The following is a 19,262-nucleotide window of genomic DNA, read 5'->3' as shown; positions in this document are numbered from 1 at the left end:
TCAGTTATCCAAAATCTTAGGCACGGCCAGACAAGTCATTTTTAGGAACATCTTATCTAAATAAATCTAATGTGGCATTTTCACATTAGACTATGTGACAAGCGACGTGCTTTAGTGATGGTCTATTGATTGCGTTCGTGTTCGTGTCCATTCGTGCACGTTCGTCTTTGGTGCGTTCGAAGTCTCTTTCGCATGTACACGAGGTTCGTGTATCACGCCGTCAGGAAGACGTTCGGATTGAGGCATATTTTGTTATTTCAGGTAGGCTGGAATGTTCTTGAATAGGTTTTGGGGGTTTCTCTTATTTTTTGTGGTTTACGTTGTTTTTCTCTTATTATTCATCCTTTATCTTTCCGTATCTTTTTCACTTTTTCACCAACGTGGCGCTGGCGGTGCACATGGTTTTATAGTCTCAACTGGTCTTGTCCGCCGGCCCCGTCAACTCTCTTTGGCCTTTCTTATTAGCCTCTGTTACTTTACAATCAAAACCCTACTTTTCTGTTTGCTACTAAGTTTGACAACTATTTTTGTTTCTGGGTATTGTTATCTTATGTAGTTGACTAGTTCTCTTAGTTCCGTTGCCCGTGCCTGAGCTGATGTTATTAGAGCCTGTGATGACTGTGACAGTTCTGGGCTGTCCAAAATGTTTTTCTGTCATTAGTTTTTTGGCATCTGAGATTTTCTTTCCATCTAGTATATAGCAGTGGCTGTTTGTCTTTGGGAAGAGTTTTTCTGCTTGGAGATCTTTCCCTATAGAACTGGAGATGACAACATTGTCTAATTTCAGGTACATGTAGTTGTAGGTATCCGTAATTGGGTTGGTATGCATTATCTCTATGTTTTGGGGGATCTCTGAGGTATTAGGCCCTGTTGCTGTCACTGAAGATCTGGGTTAGCCATAATGTTCTCTTGGTGTGGAGCTGCATCCTTGTAGCCATTGTTCAGTAATGTTGTGTTGCCTGTATTGCCATCCATTCATTTCTTTTTCAGGATTTGGGAGTCGGGTATTATTCCAGCCTGCTTTGAGACATCTGGCTAGCATGCCCATGCCTGCTCGTGACAGATGAATGCCATCCATGTTGTAGTAGCGCTGGTTGGTGATTACTCTGTTTACAGGGATGAAATGCACTTTTTCATATTTTGTGCAGTCTTTTTTCATATTGTCATTGTACTGTTCTGCTTTTTTGTTGAACTCCGCATTTCCATAGCATTTGGTTATTCCAGAGAAGTACAGAAGACTGTCTGGGTATTTTTGCTGGGTGGTTTCTATTAAGTGGATTATTTCAGTTCTGGTATCTTGTACTGTGGTCTGTGATAGAGTGTTTGGAGATCTCATATTTGATTTTGGGATTCCAGCACCACATGTAAGTAGAAAGGGTTAAATCTCTAGGGTGGCAGGAACTAAAATCAGTTTATGATCATACTAAAGCTTTTTATTAAATGGTTGTTCTTTAGGAGAAGATCCAGAGATGTTTTCTGACAGTTTTCCAAATTCTATGTTTACCCCCCCCCCCCCTTTAGTTTTACTACTGCTTAGGGGGATATGAGAACTGTATCGTCAGTTTATCTAAGTTTTATTCAGCATATGGATGCAATTTTCATATCCACAGCTTTAAAACATTCATCAACAAAGTCGGCTATGCATTTTGTGATATCAAAAACAATTACATTGCAGAATGGTAAGAAATAATTCTCTAATGGACTCTGGGGCTGCATTGCCCAGTATATCTCTGACCTGGATAAAATATAAGGCTTTCAGTGAAGCATAAGGGGCATATTGTCAGAAAATGGAATTCAACTAAGCACGTGTTGCACACCGTGCATAACTTTTTATCTACGGGTATTTGAGGGTTCATATGTCTCCACTTTTCTATTGCCAGATTGTGTGCACTTATTCTGAATTTGTATAGGAATGTAGCTTTGGGTTTATGGATTAATTGTATGCATATTTCTCTTTTAAAATCTTTCCTGAAGGTGCTGTAGGTGCATAGTTTTTTACCCTCCGTGTTCAGGGATGCTAAGTGGACTTCAAAGGCTGAGCTATAGGAGCTTTGGATGAGAGGTTTTATTGTGGAAGTGAGTGAGGTCTTAGATATTTTGAGAGGGTCCTCCCAGATGTGGGGGCGCCCAATAAGGGCCAGTGTATTTTTGATGCTGGTTGACCAGGTTGGGGTGTTTAGTCTGTTTAATTTTTCATTTCTGTAAAGTGCATTTGTTACAAAGGAGGTGGTATTATGGTACTTCTTATGTTGAAGTCTGTGCCAGTATTTAAGGGCCAATGTGGAGGCAGTGGTCAACATCGGGTAGCTGGAAATGCGTGGACTTACTAAAATGCAAATTTATTGAAAAGAAAGTAAAATTTCCTTCTTTGAAATCAAAGGTCATATATATGTCTCATATACATCATGATTCAGTGTACATACGTGGCTAGTATGTGTCTTCAAAAGTACAGCGACAACATCTTACTTTATGTACTGGTATTGCTGTTAAAATGTAAGTTTTTTAAAGTAATTCATGGTTCAGTACACAAAATTTTCATCACATACTACATAGTTAAGCCAAATGAAAAGTCCCTGTGTAATTCAGAACACAAAGTACAAACTACAGCCTCAACATTCAGATAGAACAGTCATTCCTGAAAGATATTAACAATTAAGTCTCATATGCATCTGGGTTGTCTTCTTGCAAACAAGTCAGTACGTATGGAAATTGATGTCATCCCATGGTGTAGTGAACATGCAGTAGGGCCAGTCCATTGAGTCAATCCTGGGCCATGCTGGAGCACAGATATGACTTGATCCTTTGAAGGACAGATACTAATTGCACACACTCACTGATGGTAAAGCACTTGCAATGTTATGCAAAGTGGTGAAATTTGGGTATATGTCAGAGTCCACCAACTGAAAGGTTTGACTAATACTGGCTAGTGCAGGAGAAGGGGGCAACTTCCAGTATGTCCCCACAATTTCATCTTGGCTGGCCCAGAGAATCAGGGTAAGGCAAATCATCGAAGTAGCACTCCAACGTTTTGAGAATGTCTGCTTCCCAACTTGGCTGACCTATTGCTTCTGGTAGGATTGCCTGTACAAATTGCCTGCCACAGATGCTACCTGGTTGTCTTCAAAGCGGATGATGAGTTCACCAAGTATGTGATTGTCCAGAAATAGAATAATAAGGTTTCTCATGTAGTATTCCTCTCTGTCTTGGTCGCTTGAGTATTCTCTCTATGTCGTTGCATTCCACTGGCCCTTGGCTTGGCTAGCACCATGTTTACTCTGCAGCTCTGAGCTCAGTTTGTCCACATTCTCCCATAGTGTTTTCAGTGTAGTGCCTACAACTTTGGCATTAGCATATGCTTGATGCACCTCTTCCTCTCTCCCCTGCATACTCCTGGTAGCCTATGAAGTCTTCACGCACCTTCACAGTAGACTCCTCTTAGTGCCGCAGGACAAGTGGTAACTGCTCTTTGTTACTGCAGTCTGTTGCTTCATCTGTCACGTTGGTGAAAAAAAAACAGCCTTTTTCATTTTATCTGCAATCTTGACAGTGACAATTTCCCTGCAGCAGTCTATGAATTCGTTTTGAACAGCTTTACTCCTATACGTAGCATTCTTTAGTGCATCCTGGCAATGTGCCCCCAGAATAATATTACCGGCATCCACTCTAGACTCCATCAACTTTTGTAAGTTCCCTGTGTTGCTGTTATCATCAAAGAAAGAACTGTCATCTCGATGCCCTCTCAGTGCCAAATTCTGTCTACCACGTACAGTGCACACAGCCAAACTGTCTTAACAATAGATACAAGGTTTGCCCTGTTTTCTGCATCTCTCTTTGCCAATGCATGGTCCAGTTGCTTGATGACTGGCACAGACTTACTTTCCATTGAGTTTTTTAACTCCACATGTTGCCATGGCAGATTTGTGAGCCTCATATTGTGTCATGTTCTTTCAACTTCCTAAGTGCAGAAGTCCATGTGGTGAGAGCACTTGTCATTAGCCTGTCCAGCTTGTGGCTGTTCTTTTCAAGCTGGGCCCCAAACAAAATGCAAGGAGAACAATGCTATTATGCTCCATCTTCTTTTGGAGAATATGCAAGCCAGTTGAACTGTTGCAGCCATGCCACATTGAATTATCTCATCTTCCCATATTCTTCTTTCTTGGGGAACTCGTAGCAACTGGCTTGGTGGATGCCAAAGATTCTTTATGTACCTGATAAAGAAAAGAGAGAAAAAAATAAAGAAACTGAATAATTTAACTCCAGAAATGGTATAACAACTATCCACTCGTCTGGTGTAAAAGCCACACCTGGCATATTCTGCAAAATTCATTGTAACTTATTTTTTCTAGTACAAAGACAACTTGTTGCCAAACCTCACTGGACTTGCATACAGACATAAAAATAATTTAACATCTGATCACATTTTATTTATAACAAATTTATTCTTTTATTCACACGAGACACTAAATATACACTCGGCAATTATCTTAGTATAATATTATTTCATCAAGTTACCAAATTAACAAAAAAAAAATTAATGATCCATCAGTTGCATTTCTATTCTTAAATATAGCTACGTAGTGCCTCACAAAATCAGTCTTATTCTTCCTCATCATCAATATGGTGTAGTAAATATTAGTTTAATAAAATTACTAATGAATACAAATAAGAATGTTTAAAAATGTAGTCTTAAAGATTCATTCTTTTCATCCAAAAGAGAACGAGGCAAAAGATGTTAAATTACCTGTATGTGCAGCAATTTTCAACTGCTCTTTGCTGCAGTCTTCCTCAGTGCTATTGTTTGACCACTAAGTGGAGTTGTGGTCAGAATCATGTTATAGACTAGACTAGTAATTAAGTCTGTGCTCCCCCCCCCCCCCCCCCCCCCCCCAATAACAGTTCATTGTCATTGTAGATTTCCTGGTACAGTTGGATTCCAAAATTCTGCGTTTAATTAAGATTGTCATTTTCACTGCACACAATCTTCGCCACCTTCCAATTTATGATTATTGTGATTGAGACGCATGGTCCATTAATTATGGCTAATTTATTTCATTCTGATATTGAAACCTGTCTCCTAGCTGTTCTTTTTGATGTTACAGTCTCCCTATCTTTCCTATGTTCCTTTAGACAGTAGCCTAAGTTTCTAGATGTTTTTCCCATGTACTGGGTATGTGGTGGGCTGGAGTAAGAATCACAAGGGATTTGACACACAACACCACTGTACTCTTCTTTTTCTCTTTTATCCTTCGGATGTATTAGGATGTTTTTAAGTGTCTGGTGTGGTTTTATGGCTGTGCTGATGTTGTATCTTTTCTAATGTTCAAAGATGTTTGTTAACAAATTTAAAATAACTAAAATTCAAGGTCTAAAATAAAATAAGTCTATCAGTCATTTTTGGAACTTCTTTGTTGCACAGGTTAAAAAGTCACTTATTGATCGTTTGGCTTAAATTTCAGGCTTTCTGAATGTCTTAGGAAGGTTGGTTTTCCTTGCAGAGGGCTAGTTGCAGTGACAACAGGAACCCAACAGGTACTAGTAAATGCAAGCTACTTGCTTCATCTTTAACTGGCTACTCTGAAAATTTGCAATAAAAAAGTAATGTACTTCTGTTTCACAAGAGGAATCTAAACTATTTCAGTGCATCACTCATGCAAACCTTTATATAGTTTCATACTTTTTTCAGCAATTCATTACTGATGAAATGTACATATAGCACTACTAGTACATCACTTATGCAATCTTTTGTAAAGTTTCATATTTTTTTCAGCAATACAATACAGAAAAAATTTAAATAAAATCATGGTCTCAAAAGAAACCAGAATGGTTGAAAATACTAATATGATACCTGGTGAAAAAGCAGCAGAAGAAATCCCCTGTGTCAGCTTGAAAAGGAAAAAGTTACTGACCCCATCTACACCACATAATTTATGTATTATGTACCCAGAGGGAGCAGAAAGCACAGAAAATGGCATTGCTTCCAGGACCACCAAAACAAACTGTGCATGGGTACTTGCCAATTGTCTTGAGTGTATCCAAGTTGTGTGCTGACACCAGTACTTTAGTCTTGTACCTGTTGACTCACAGCCACAACTTCTCCATCCGTCTTTGTTGACCTTCTCCAACAGTTTTTCAACAAAGTTTGCAAGGATTACCATGTCTTTGGCATACAGCAACTCCCAAGGACAACCAGCACTGAATTCCTTTGGGGAATGAATTAAAAGGTAGTTTTTTTTTCTTAAGTTGTCTAGAATGTAGATATCAATATTCAAAATGTAAGAGTACGTACCCCTTCCCAACATGCACCTATAAAAAAAAAAGAAATAATACATAAAAATGAAATGAAAATTTCTCCTGAATCAACACACCAATAAAATATTATCATATTTTTTTATCTATTTTTTATCATTTGGAAGAAACTCCACAGCTCTTTGAATATAATATAATATAATATAATATAATATAATATAATATAATATAATATAATATAATATGATTGACTCGTGTGACAGAGAAATATTAGTTCATTATAATTTATTATTGCCCAGAGTAGTCCCTGGCTCCATCTTAGTTTTCTGTTCGAAAGTTGACAGCAGTATTCGCAGACGCCAAAGTAGTACAGCTTCTGCACCCCTTATAATTCACCCTGCTATGTTTGTTTTGATTTTGGGGCTAGCATTTATTTCCATTTTAGTGCATATACCCCTGGTGCATTTATTGTAGGAAATTGGTATCTTCCAATATATAAAAAAGTACTGTAGCATTAAACAGTAGAAAAAAGTCAGTGTTGAATTTACCTTGCTTTTAATTTCATACAGCATTCTCTTTCAGCTTTTGAGGCTAAAACCAGGAATTCCAGTTATGCTGGTGCAAAGCCTCTCAAGGGTACTGGTGAATGGAATGAAGGGACAGGTTGTGGAAATAGATGAAAAGAAACCAGAAGTAAATGCAGATTTTCCTGATATAGCCAAGACCATCACAGTGTCTCCATACACATTCACAAGGTATACAAGCATATTGTTAAATCACATATGGTATTTACCCATAAGAATGTTTAATTTCATTATTGCAATTTTCTGTTTACATATTTAAATTGCTGAAATATTATCAGTCATCAAATGTAACTCCAGCTTGACTTCTGTGTGAAGTGGTTAACATTTTCATGAAAATGCATGTATTACATGTATCATGTGTTCAGCTCAGATAAAAGTATTGCTACATTTCCAGTCATTTTGATTTAAGTATGCTGCTGACATCTGGGATAATTTTTATTTATTCTATATAAAGACACAGTAAGCAGATGAAGAAAAACACTGCTACAAGATGCCAGATACCTCTGTGTCTTCCCTTTGCTGTTTCAATTCATAAAAGTCAACGGATGACTTTGAAGAGTGCAGTTGTTGATACCAAGTGTGTCTTTAATGGACAGGTCAGTGTGACAATAGGACGGGTGCAGCATCCTGAACATTTGCAGTTTATGAATTTCAACCCCCAGAATTCAGTGTAAGGAGGTAGTTTTATACATTGTAAGATACCAATTTAAACTGCTGATGATGTACATATAATATAATATGAAATATTATAATATTTTACATACAAACAGTATCATCATATTTTATGCCGATGTACGCATAGCTAGTACAACAGCTAAAAATTAGGTAATAAAAACATCAGTTACATCATTACAAGAGAGAATCAAAAATATAAACTTAGAACTCAGAAAAAATTTAAAAATTTTAGTTAAATGTTGACAATAATTGGGTGTCCACAATTACATATGTCTACTTCACATTATGTAGTGTACTGCATGTAGTACGTTAATTTTGATAGCTCTCATCAAATACCGATAACAAGTATGGTGAATAATATGGCACCTTTTCTTTTATTTTTGATCATTATATACAAAGGGTATAGTTGAAAATAACATTGTCACATTTGATAACTGGCAGCAAAGTACTTAACCCACATATACGTTTATATATGTATGGTTATGAACTGGCAATCTGATCATTAGTGTACCTTATATTTTGTTAAGTTAGACACATAGATTAGCTTGATGTAGGTACCTGCATGAACATTTCCAACTAAACTGCGTTATGAATACTTAGCTGCCCTGTGAAATTATAATTAAGTAAATCAGTCTTGATATTATGAGAGTCATCACAAATAATGCTGATGCATCTGGGTCAGAAGTTGACTGTCAGATTGAGATAGACAGGGCAGGAATTAAGTGCTAATTTATAAATGCAAAGTCACACCATAATTGTTTTTTAAAACATAAAGTGATTATCTCAAGTGCAGACTCATTGCCAGTAAACATTATCTTCTTCACAGTATAGGAGTACGTACTCTACCAATATTCAGTTTTATCTTTAATGTAACCTAGCTATTTAATACTAATAACATTAAGTACACAATATACTCGGGGTTTCCCCTAGGCTTTTTATTTTGAGAGTCATGATGACTCCCAAAGCTTTTTAATGGGAATCAAATGAAAAAAAAAAAAGAGTCAAGTCAGTAAACAGATTTTTATTCATTTATATGCTAGATCACTACACAGCTTGTACAATTTAAGGTGCTTATTTATTCTTCCCTTTTCCTGAAATAGTAACACTGCTTTTCCAAAATTGAAGTCTGCTACAGGAGGACCCTGAAGTCTTATGAAAGACGGTCTGTTTAATTTCTCATTTGACAAAGTTTCTAACAGGATTTTTTATAGTATTTTGAATGCTGAAGCCTCGATCAGAGGAGACTGGAATAACACTTGCAATCAAAGCTAACTTGACAAAGTCAGGATTTGTCCTTGTTCTCTCTAATCAGATTCTTACAAAAGTTCTCAAATTTTAAGGCCTTTTTAAATGATTTCGCATAATGTTTGAACACAAGAAATTGACTTCTGAGATTTTCTGCATCAACAATGTTACTATAGAATTCTATAAGCTTCTCAAGTTGCTTATTTCCATATTCTGCAATATTGACAACATCAAGGTATTTGTTTGGGTTTAGCACAATGTCAAAGCACTCTAGTATATTTAGATCATTTTCAGGAAACCTTTGTGATATTATTTTTCAAAGAGTCTAAATAATTATTTCTTACTGCCACAAACCTTTGCCGTACAGATTGATTGTCAGTCAATTCAACTCCAGTATACATTGCTTTTTCTCCAGGTGGAGGGTCACCAAGAGTTTGTAGGATAGTGTTAACTTTGTGAGATCCTTGTCTGAAACTTTCCAAAGTATAGCCAAATTAAGTATAGCCAAAGTTGAGTCAACTGAATTATGGATATTTGACAAAATGAGGTTTTCTGAAAAGTACATGAGACTACACTCAAAATGTCAACAAGCAAAGCTGTTACCAATAAAAACAAGCTTGTTCCCATGAATTTATGCAAACCTAGAGCTTTTGGGTCAGTTTTAGCATCTGCATTTTCTAGTGACATGATAATTGCATCATAAGATTGGAAGATCATTTTGACTGCAGCTTCAATTGATAGCCACCTCATGCACTTGCCTTCGCTGACCATGAAGAAGGTCTTGCAGTTCACATAATTTGTCATATTTAACAGATGAGTCCTTGTAATATCTATACAACGAATATATGTTTGTTTCTATGAAAATCCCTCAAATAGTCATTATCTTTTGCCGCCTGAGAAGCAGCCAAGTTAAGCCTGTGTGGTACACAGTGTACTTGAGTTAAATGTGGATTTCTTTTTTTCATTTTTGCACCAAGTCCATTCCAACGCCTGGTCATAACAGATGCACCATCAGTGCCCATGCAGCCCCATGATTTTAGAAATGTCACTTTCCTCATCAATGATCGACTTCGATTTTAGAAAACAAAGCAATGGCAGTACAGTCTGTGACATGTTCATTGCCTGCAAAACAAACGTTTCACCTGTGTTCATGTTAACATACTTGATATATATGGTTAGTTTTTTCTCAATATTAACATCAAAGGTTTCATCCAACATAATGCTGATATAAGGACTCTGCTTGATTGCATTTATCTGGTTGTTTTCCAGAACTTAAAAAATGCACTCTTCCATCTCATCGACAATGCTTTGTTTTCGATAATGATCACTATAGTTTTCAACACTGTTAAGAACTTGAAGTTCCAATAAATCATTAAATATGTCAGATGGACAGTTTCGTTTTGCCATGACATACACTGTTCTAAGATGTTTCACGTGTCCGTCTGTTTTTCGGCTCCATCTTCTATCTGACTCTTTCATATTTTCTGCAAAGTTATAAAAATCAAGTTGCGTCAACATTAACGCAGCAATGATATTTATTGCGTCTTTTGATCTCTAGCATGCATCATATACGCGGGTTTTCTGTGTCAGGGGAAACCCTATATACTGTATGTTACAAACAAGTTGATTCAGTACGTTTATAGAAGTCTTGGCCAATTTTGTGTGGATCGCGAAAGGCTGTTTTGTGTGCATTTTGTACAGAAGTACAGACTACCCAGCTTCTGAGCGAGACTCAACATAACTTTTTTTGGATTGTGGACCCTGGTTAATGGTAATGGTATTCAGGGCTTGCTGTACTGCAGATACAGACAGATTGAGATTCTTTATTGATAAACATATTCTTAATCCGGGTAGGGTTATAGGTTTATATAGCAAATGAGCGCCAATTCTTAGCTTAGACAATGTGGACCTCCGCAGTTTATCAAGGGTCATCACCTAGTTTTCAGTCGTAAAATCTTTCTTAAATTTCATATACGATCTCAGCTTGCTGCTTTTCGTTATTGCCTCCCCCCTTTGATGGTCGCACATTCTTTCAAGGGAAACCCAGATATTTTTGTTAAGACATTATTTAAGTTTCTTTTTCTTCATGGCTTATCCTAACACTGATTGAACTTCACAAATGAGCTGAAATATTTAATACAAATGGACGAGGCACCACTTTTATCATCAAACCTGTCAGGTTCAAGGGCTAAGGTGGCCAGGGATTCTTTTCCTAGGAAGTTCAGTCTATTTACTAGAACCAGTATTTTGTCTCCAGCCCAAGCATATTATTATTATTAGGCAACACTGGGTAGCTCCCAAGTTTGCCTCTAATTGCTAGGTTAAATGCACTTCTGTGGACCCTGAGGATTGTTTTATAGACTTTGATATAGACAGCAGGTGGTCTGTCACGGACTTCTAGAAGGTTATTTGACATACTAGGCTTGGGACTATAGGGACCCATATTTCGCAACCCTAACTAAGGATGGGGAATATCATAGTGGGGAAAAGTTTACTGGCAGTTTTAAATGGGCTGGAAACAGCTGGAGGCAGATTTTAAAAAACTCTTTCTTAATTTGCTTTAACTTTCCGGGTTTCCATTGCTTTATTAAATTTTCCTGGTGGTGTGATTTTCGGTGCTTGACCATGTGCTATGTGAGGTGGATGTGAAAAGTCCACATCATCTGGAAGGGTGGGTGATGTTTTTTTACCCTTAGACAAGTGTGAAAAGAGTGCTGTTTAAGAAACCTTTCACCTTGTGCTTCAGAATCATGTGATTCATCAGATGAAGTGATAGCGGCGGTGTAGAAAGACGAGATTGGTGGTGTGAAGTAGTATTACCAATACCAGGAGGTATGGAAATAAGTTAGTACAGTATTGCTGTTGCACGTGCCCTAAACAGATGTACGAGAACAACATCCCCCTTAGGAAAGTCAATTTCCCAAGAAGTGCTGTTTTACAAGTAAACAAACCAAAAAGGAATACTCCACGTTCCCTATGCCGTAACCATACGTTCGAGAGTTTAGAACTTACAGTGAGGTTTCAAAAACTTGACCCCCGCCCGCCAAATTTTTCAGTATGGCGTCGAACAAAGGAGAAATTACCTAATGGCTTGCAACAGCTTTATGCTTGGAGGTCCTGTGTACCTCATCCCCAATAAAGTGTTTAACTCTATTCTGACAGCAGTAAAATACAAATACACTTCTGGTACTTACTGAGAGTATTGCCTGTTCCGTCTGTTTGGTAGGGACAGCACTTTTCTTTGGTATGTCCCGTATGCGCAACAAGAATCCCAGGATCCTCTCAGCAGTGACAGAAAACACTACAAAAGTAAGGGGCTCTGAACGCAGCTGGTATTGATAACATAAGTTAGTCCCCTGATGTTTTCACAGGAAATTAGACTGAGTTATACATGCTATTTATCATATTCAAAAAGGTATTACCTATCATTGCCAGTTGCAATTTATATAGAAGGGCATTTCTCTATACTGTAATTAGGCACTTGAGAAACCTACAAAGCATATATGTAGTGTAGTATCTAGTTTATTCAAATATTTATCGATCAGTGTTTTAAGTACCAATATGTGATCGACTGTATACGCCCCTTTCTTGAAACCTGTTTGGTATTAGGAATCGTGTAAATCAGTACAATTACGGTCATGTTTGTTTCTATGGATAAGTTTTTACCTTTAAATATCACCATTGTTGGTAGTTTTGTTCCACTTGCCGCCACGGACTGCACCATGAGAAAGTGTCTTTTTTCCCTGCCTGTGGTGGTGATTTTGACATCTTTCTCTCCTTTTGTGTCGAGAGTCTTAGGGGGTACTACAGTACATCAAATGTCATCCGTACCTAATAAAAATGTTACAGAGATCGTAGATTAAAATGCAGTAAACAACTCAAGTCTCTTCCTAAGTGAGACACATTTATGTAGATGCAATCATTATTAGGTTGCCTAGTTTATCAAACCACTTAAGTATTCAATCAAAATTATCTGCGACATAGGTTAATTCAACTAAAGATTTAAACAAATAAAATCCAACAACTAATTACCTCATTCATAATAACTATGAAGTCATCTTCGTATTCCTCATCTTCTCTTTTTTCCTTTAAGTGGGTGTAAAACACCTCTAACCTTTCCTTTAAATCGTTTGGAAGCGATTGATTTTCGGAGGTCTGTGCTCGCAAAGAGAGTCCCAGTCTCTCCATGAACCGCGCCGCCCATCCCCGTGAGGCTTTGAGCTCCATTTTCTTTAGCCAGGCCCAAGGGTACATCAAAGTTGTACTTACATGTGCAACCACTGGTGGGTCCAGTAGCATAGTCTGGAATTAACATAATTACAATATTAAAATTTAAATATGGAGGTTATCTTTAATCTTAATAAGTACATAAGAGTTAATAATTAAATAATATAACAAAAGCAAAAATGGAAAATGTTACTGGAGTTTGCTTTGAACATTTTATTGGGTTTTTTTATTGTGAATTAACCAATGTACTTACCTATTGGGTTGGTTTCCCCTTCAAAACCCATCTCAATCCCTGATTCCAAACCAGCCACGGAGGGCCTACCATGGAGGCCCTCCATGATCATGTCCTCAGCTGTGGACATGGTCACAGCAGGGCCTCCACCAGTCCTCCTGCTGTCATCTCTCTTTCTTTTGGCTACAAGCAAGGATAAGTTATTAAAATTGTTTCCTTAGTTAACTTCCTCAAATAACAAATACAACTACTAGTATATTGATATTTATGAGAAATATTCTAAATTAACATTAAAGGAACATAATTAGTAAACATATAAATTTAATAATGAAAATAAGTACTGCACAACTTAATTGCATAGAAAATGACCCATGCAGCTGCTGCACATAATTTCTTACCACTCTGCATAATGTTCTTCAGTTTCTTTCTTATCTCCAGTCCGTCGCGGATGACAAATGGATTTTGGCTGTAATTTATAAGTCATTGAAATTTATAAATCATTGAAATTCAGGCCAGGATAACTTATAAAGAGGTGTCTGTACCTGTTTACTACTGTGGCTATCTCCTCCCATTTCTTTTTCTTCTCTGCCAAAGTAATTTTTTGGAAAATTTGCCCTCTAATACAGCTTTGCGCTTGTTATACTCTTCAACTATTATAATCTCTTCTGTTTTGGAGAAATTTGGTTTTCTGTTGGTTTCCTTAAGAAATACATAATACCACAAGAGCGACGAGCGTGCGTGAACCAAGTCGCCTTGGTAAGTTCATCAAGCTAAGACGTTAGATTCTTTGTGAAACACTCCTAGTCGACTGCAGCGTAGTCGACCTAGCTAGGTCACCCAGCCCTAGCTAGTCAACTACGGATTTAAGATTCTTTGTGAAACGGGGGCCTGGACTCATACAGGGCCTAAGCACACAGGGGGAGGAGCGCATATGTAGATTATTGAACAGGCGACCCTTTGAGACTGGAGTTCATCCTCGCCAAGCGCGGCAGGGTGTAAATTGGTATGGGCTATAATCCGACTTAATGGACACATTTTTACATCGCGGTATTGCACCTTGCTTTAGGCTGAATGCCAACATCCCAACCGTGTTCACTTGGATTGATGCTTGTTCCCTTCTTATAATCGGGGATTGGGCTTAATGAATTTGATGGGGTGATTATTTTTAGTGGTTTCTAAAATGAATTTCTTACTGTTAATAGTGATTTCATAACACTGATTTACTTCGGAGTTATCTGTTTTCGTAGATGTTTTCGCCTCGAATAGAAAGGGGCTATCATGCAATTTAATAAATTTGACAAGGTGTCTTTAAGAGCAGATCCATTGATTTTTCAGCTGCTTACACATCCTCATGTTGTAGACAGCAAAATTGATACAATACATAAATCTGATTAACTGAATTTTTGCGCGGCCATTAGCTATACTGGTACTTAAAACATCCTTAAAGGTTGTCAAAACACCACCACATTTAACACACAGATTTAAATCTTTCTTTTGGAACGAATGTGCCCCCTGTTTAACCCTCAATCACCTTTCAGGGGCCTCGCAGGCCCGGACCCATGTATCTTTTGCTCTCTCTTCGTTTGCATGAGGTTTTGAGCCTGTTCCTTTCATGTAATCCTCAAGCAACTTATACCCCATCAGTGGATAAATAATTAGTTTTGAAATGATTTACAACATATGTAGAAATTAACTTTTCCAAAAGTTAGTCCCATTTCCTGGAAACCGGGCCTCTGAGGCCCGGTCGCTTGATAATTTTACTTCCACATGGGATAAATAAGTCCATGTTACCTCAAATAGCTTTGCTATAAAATGTTTTACACAAGCAATATCATGTGTGCTATGACTATCAGTATGGTCAATGAAATCTGCCTGTGAAAGATTCAAGACCTGGAGAAATTATTATTTATGAGTAATCGGTCACCTGATATGCAGATATCAGTTTAAATCTATCATTATTACATACCTGATAGACTGCGCTACCTTTGCGAAACTTTCCATTTTGAGAAAAAAAATGTTTTTCTGCATTTTCCATACACAGTGTATACTCATGCACCCAGGTGGAGGTAAAGGGAGCAAGGGACTGGTGTAACATGAAAATCTGACTCCCCCAGTCAGATTTTCATGATGAAAATCTGACTCCCCATGAAAATTTGACTCCCCCACCACAAATGTTCATAAATCTTATTTTATTTGAGTATATGACTGTGATATTGTAGTATGTAAAATGGAGGATACTTTGGCACTTTTTTTAAAGTTTGCAGGTGAATATTTTCATGAAAAAAATATGAAAATTAAAAATGTGCACTTAACCGCCCATGAAAAAAATATGAAAATTAAAAATGTGCACTTAACCGCCCATTGTCTCCCCTTTGAAAAAGCTATTTATTTGATATTGGATGATCATTTCTACATCTTTCCTTTAAATTTACTTTATGAAGATTATATTGGAAATATTTGAAAGTTTGATGGTAAACTATTGGGTGAAAAAACTAAAAAAAACATGAAAAATAGAAAATTTAAAATGTGCATTTTATCACCCAATAACTCCCCTATGAAAAAGCTATTTATTTGATATTTGATGATCATTCTGACATCTTTTCTATTAGGATACTTTATGAAAAATATATTGGAAATATTTAAAAGTTTGATGATAAAATAGTGAGTGAAAGAATGAAAAATAAATCATGAAAATCTTCATTTTTATACCCATGAAATTTGGATTCCCATGAAGAAAAGGACCTATTTTATATTCAGTCACCATACCATTGTTTTCTACATAGTTTGCACAGAGATGTACATTTTGTTATTATTTGAAAGTTTGGTGGTGAAAATTTTGGTGAATATTTTTAAAACAAGTATTCATCTTACTACCTGTAGGTTTTGCACTTCCATGTCAAAATGCTACATTTTTAACTCAAGAAATTGGCCCCATCGCCTTTTTACTGAATTCTTCTTATATAGCATACCCAGTATTTTACCATTCAAACTTTCAAATATTTCCAATATATTCTTCATTAAGTATCCTTAAAGAAAAGATGTCAGAATGATCAAATATCAAATAGATAGCCTTTTCATAGGGGAGTCATTGGGTGTTACAATACAAATCTTTAATTTTTCTTATTTTTCATGTGTTTTTTATTATTTTTTTCACCCAATTTTTTAACCATCAAACTTTCAAGTACTTTCAATATATTCCTCATAAAGTATCCTCAAAGAAAAGATGTCAGAATGTTAATCAAATATCAAATAAATAGCTTTTTCATAGGGGGGTCATTGGGTGTTCGAATATAAATCTTTAATTTTTCTTTTTTTTTAATGTGTTTATTATTATTTTTTTTTTTTTCTCCCAATTTTTTAACCATTAAACTTTCAAGTACTTTCAATATATTCCTCATAAAGTATCCTCAAAGAAAAGATGTTGAAATGGTAATCAAATGTCAAATAAATAGCTTTTTCACAGGGGAGTCCTTGGGTGGTAAAATACAAATCTTTAATTTTTTTTTATTTTTTCATGAAAATCTTCACCTGCAAACTAACAAAAAGTGCCAATGTGTCCTCCATTATGCATACTACAAGATCATAGTCATTTACTCAAATTAAATTAGATTTTTGAATGTTTTTTGATGGGAGTCAGATTTTCATGGTACACTGGGCCTCTGAGGCCCGGTTTCAGGGTTTACGTAGGGTTCCATTTCCTTGTGGATGAGGGTTAATGCAATGTTTCTACTTGGTTGCTACGGTCTCAGTATTCATCACATCAGAAACGTGATGAAACAGGAACAACTACATAATTTCCAAGCTTTACAGATCTTTTTAAATTTTAATTGTTAATTTTTATTTGAATTGTCTTAGATGTACGATGATGTGCAAAGTAGTAGAAATTAAGACCCACAATTATCGTGTTGAGATGAACCTTTGATGAAGAGTTTGAATATGGTGCACATAGTATACTTAGCCAAGGTGACCATATTTAAACGTTGTAAATATGTGGGACATGTACTGATCTGTATGTGAGCTTCATTTACAAAATTTACGATCTCTCTCTCTCTCTCTCTCTCTCTCTCTCTCTCTTGCTGAGTACCTATATATCTATATATAAACTATTAAAATGCGGAATGAAACGGAGGGATCAGATCAGAGGGACCCCTCAGGTTGCAAAGCCTTTGCATTGCCTGATTAATAACACAAGCGACATTTAAAGGGATAATAACTCTTCGTTTCGGCCAAAAAATGAATTTTCCTGGAGTAAACAACAATTTTCCCATACTAACCAATGGTTAATGAATCCATTTTTACATTCAAAGTTAGTCCCTGGTTTTTTTCTAAAAAGATTGGTTTTTTGTTAAAATCTCTTAAGAGATTTTAACAAAGTATAGCCATCAATGGAGGTCACGTGGTCTAAAGACAAGCTCAGATATCAGAATAATAGCTATAACTGCCGTTTTTGTGGTAAAACAGAATATATTATATTTCTATGAGTTATTCACAATGTTTTTATTGTGAAATATAGATCTCATACGAAGAGTTATTATCCCTTTAAGCTCTAATCCCAATAAAGGATTCATGGAGTTAAAATTAAAAAAGTCAACTGCAAATGGTGGTTAAGTAATTTTTGAAATTTGCCGCTCACCTCATGGTTGTGTTACAAGCTTTCTGACACTCCGCATTGAATGACTAAGTGTTAATGGGTTTCGGTAATGTCACATTATCTTTATCATTAAAAAGATATTGTGAGATTACCCATACCTACGTTACAGCAAAACTAATGGGCAAAACTGGCTAATATACATACATCAAACACAATAAAAACAACACAAAAACATTCAAAACATATTTACAAAATATGCAAAATTATTTAAAACATACAAAATATTTACAATGTAAAATTATAAATATGAACATCCAATCCCATCCCCTTGCAATACCTGCCATCACGTACAAAATATTGAAAAATTCGGAAATCATAAATAGTTATGTACATATTTACAAAAGCCTTATTTTCAAACCTTATAATTTATCTACTAACATTAATAGCCTGAAGCTCTACCCTCACAACGTATCACTTCGGGCATTACCTTCTGAATATGATCAATGTATTTGATGCACTTACCTTGGTCTACAGTGCACCAAAATTCCTGAATTCCGTCCGCCAGCTGATCTTTTGTCTTGGGCTTCGCTCGGTGCCGAATGTAGTATTTCATTTCTGCCCACATGAGTTCAATCGGGTTGAGGTCCGGATTCTTCGGTGGAGTCCGGAACCAGTTGACACCGTTTTCCCTCAGAAATTGCATAGTAGCTCAACTGGTATGTATTGGTCCGTTGTCCTGCATGAATCGATGTCCTTGTGGGGACCTAAAAGATTGCAAGCCATGGCTTGAATATTGTCGGAATATAAACGATACAAAAATCATTGGTTATGGAGAGATCAGTTGTGAGATAGCACAGGTGAGCGGCATTCCGCTGTCGTCAAATAGCGCATAAATCGATGTCTTAGTGGGAGCCTAAAATAATGCAAGCCAGGGCTAAAATATTGTCGAAACATGAGCGGTAAAAAGATCATTGGTTATGGAGAGATCAGATGTGAGATGGCACAGGTGAACAGCATTCATCTGTCGTCAAATAGCGCTACCTAATTCACGATTTCGCCCTTATATACCTCTCTCTGATGAATGGCAAAAGGGCAGCTTCTAAAATGTCCTGATACCTTACGCTGTCCATCGTTCCAGTGAATAGGGCAATTTACCCCTGTGAAGTTGATTCCTGGTTCCTTATTCCTTATTCGGTTACTTATTCAAATGTGAAGTTGGTTACTTATTCCCGGTTCCTTATTCGGTTACTTATTCAACTTTTTTATGTTTTTTTATGATTTTGATGCTAAAATACCTGTTTCATCATACTAGCACCCCCTCTTCATCTAGATGACACCCTAAAATTGTTAAATATACCACTAAAAACACAAAATATAACCCATTCCTTATTCAAAAGTCCTGTTACTTATTCGGTTACTTATTCCTTATTCGGTTACTTATTCCTTATTCGGTTACTTATTC

At 36.5% G+C, this 19,262-nt stretch overlaps 2 protein-coding genes across 4 annotated transcripts; one reads left to right on the top strand and one right to left on the bottom strand.

Moving 5' to 3' along the window:
- The first annotated feature begins 33 nt into the window (after positions 1-33).
- Positions 34-10,745, top strand: LOC106172014 (ATP-dependent DNA helicase PIF1-like). Its single transcript, XM_087006037.1, has 5 exons — positions 34-261; positions 5,457-5,529; positions 5,768-6,221; positions 6,829-7,001; positions 7,285-10,745. The coding sequence occupies exons 4-5, from the start codon at positions 6,859-6,861 to the stop codon at positions 7,502-7,504; spliced, it is 363 nt and encodes a 120-aa protein (XP_086862163.1). The 5' UTR covers positions 34-261; positions 5,457-5,529; positions 5,768-6,221; positions 6,829-6,858; the 3' UTR covers positions 7,505-10,745.
- Positions 10,746-11,558: 813 nt separating this feature from the next.
- LOC147764303 (uncharacterized) lies at positions 11,559-18,940 on the bottom strand. 3 transcript variants are annotated; one of them, XM_087006029.1, is made up of 6 exons: positions 18,917-18,940; positions 18,323-18,564; positions 13,231-13,392; positions 12,783-13,052; positions 12,417-12,581; positions 11,559-12,051 (listed from the first exon to the last, which is right to left on the bottom strand). In XM_087006029.1, the coding sequence occupies exons 2-4, from the start codon at positions 18,501-18,503 to the stop codon at positions 12,820-12,822; spliced, it is 576 nt and encodes a 191-aa protein (XP_086862155.1). In that variant the 5' UTR covers positions 18,504-18,564; positions 18,917-18,940; the 3' UTR covers positions 11,559-12,051; positions 12,417-12,581; positions 12,783-12,819. The 3 variants fall into 3 exon arrangements, with proteins under 3 accessions (XP_086862155.1, XP_086862160.1, XP_086862158.1); XM_087006034.1 differs by lacking the exon at positions 18,917-18,940 and adding an exon at positions 13,608-13,675 and having other exon boundaries at positions 18,323-18,468; XM_087006032.1 differs by lacking the exon at positions 18,917-18,940 and having other exon boundaries at positions 18,323-18,654.
- Positions 18,941-19,262: the final 322 nt, after the last annotated feature.

Source organism: Lingula anatina, chromosome 1 (assembly GCF_051362555.1).
Source record: "Lingula anatina isolate TDL-2025a chromosome 1, LinAna3.0, whole genome shotgun sequence".
NCBI lineage: Eukaryota > Metazoa > Brachiopoda > Lingulata > Lingulida > Lingulidae > Lingula > Lingula anatina.
Note: the sequence above shows the minus strand (reverse complement) of the source record. Positions and strands in the feature narration are given on the sequence as shown.

Bases quoted from the DNA above. Each gene is read 5' to 3' on its own strand.
- LOC147764303 (XM_087006029.1), bottom strand. From the start codon at position 18,503: ATGCAATTTCTGAGGGAAAACGGTGTCAACTGGTTCCGGACTCCACCG. The intron at 13,393-18,322 runs GTAAGTGCATCA...CCTTGCTTGTAG, and splicing joins TTGGTGCACTGTAGACCAAG to CCAAAAGAAAGAGAGATGAC. The intron at 13,053-13,230 runs GTAAGTACATTG...TGTTAATTCCAG, and splicing joins AGGGGAAACCAACCCAATAG to ACTATGCTACTGGACCCACC.
- LOC106172014 (XM_087006037.1), top strand. From the start codon at position 6,859: ATGCTGGTGCAAAGCCTCTCAAGGGTACTGGTGAATGGAATGAAGGGA. The intron at 7,002-7,284 runs GTATACAAGCAT...TTCTATATAAAG, and splicing joins TCTCCATACACATTCACAAG to ACACAGTAAGCAGATGAAGA.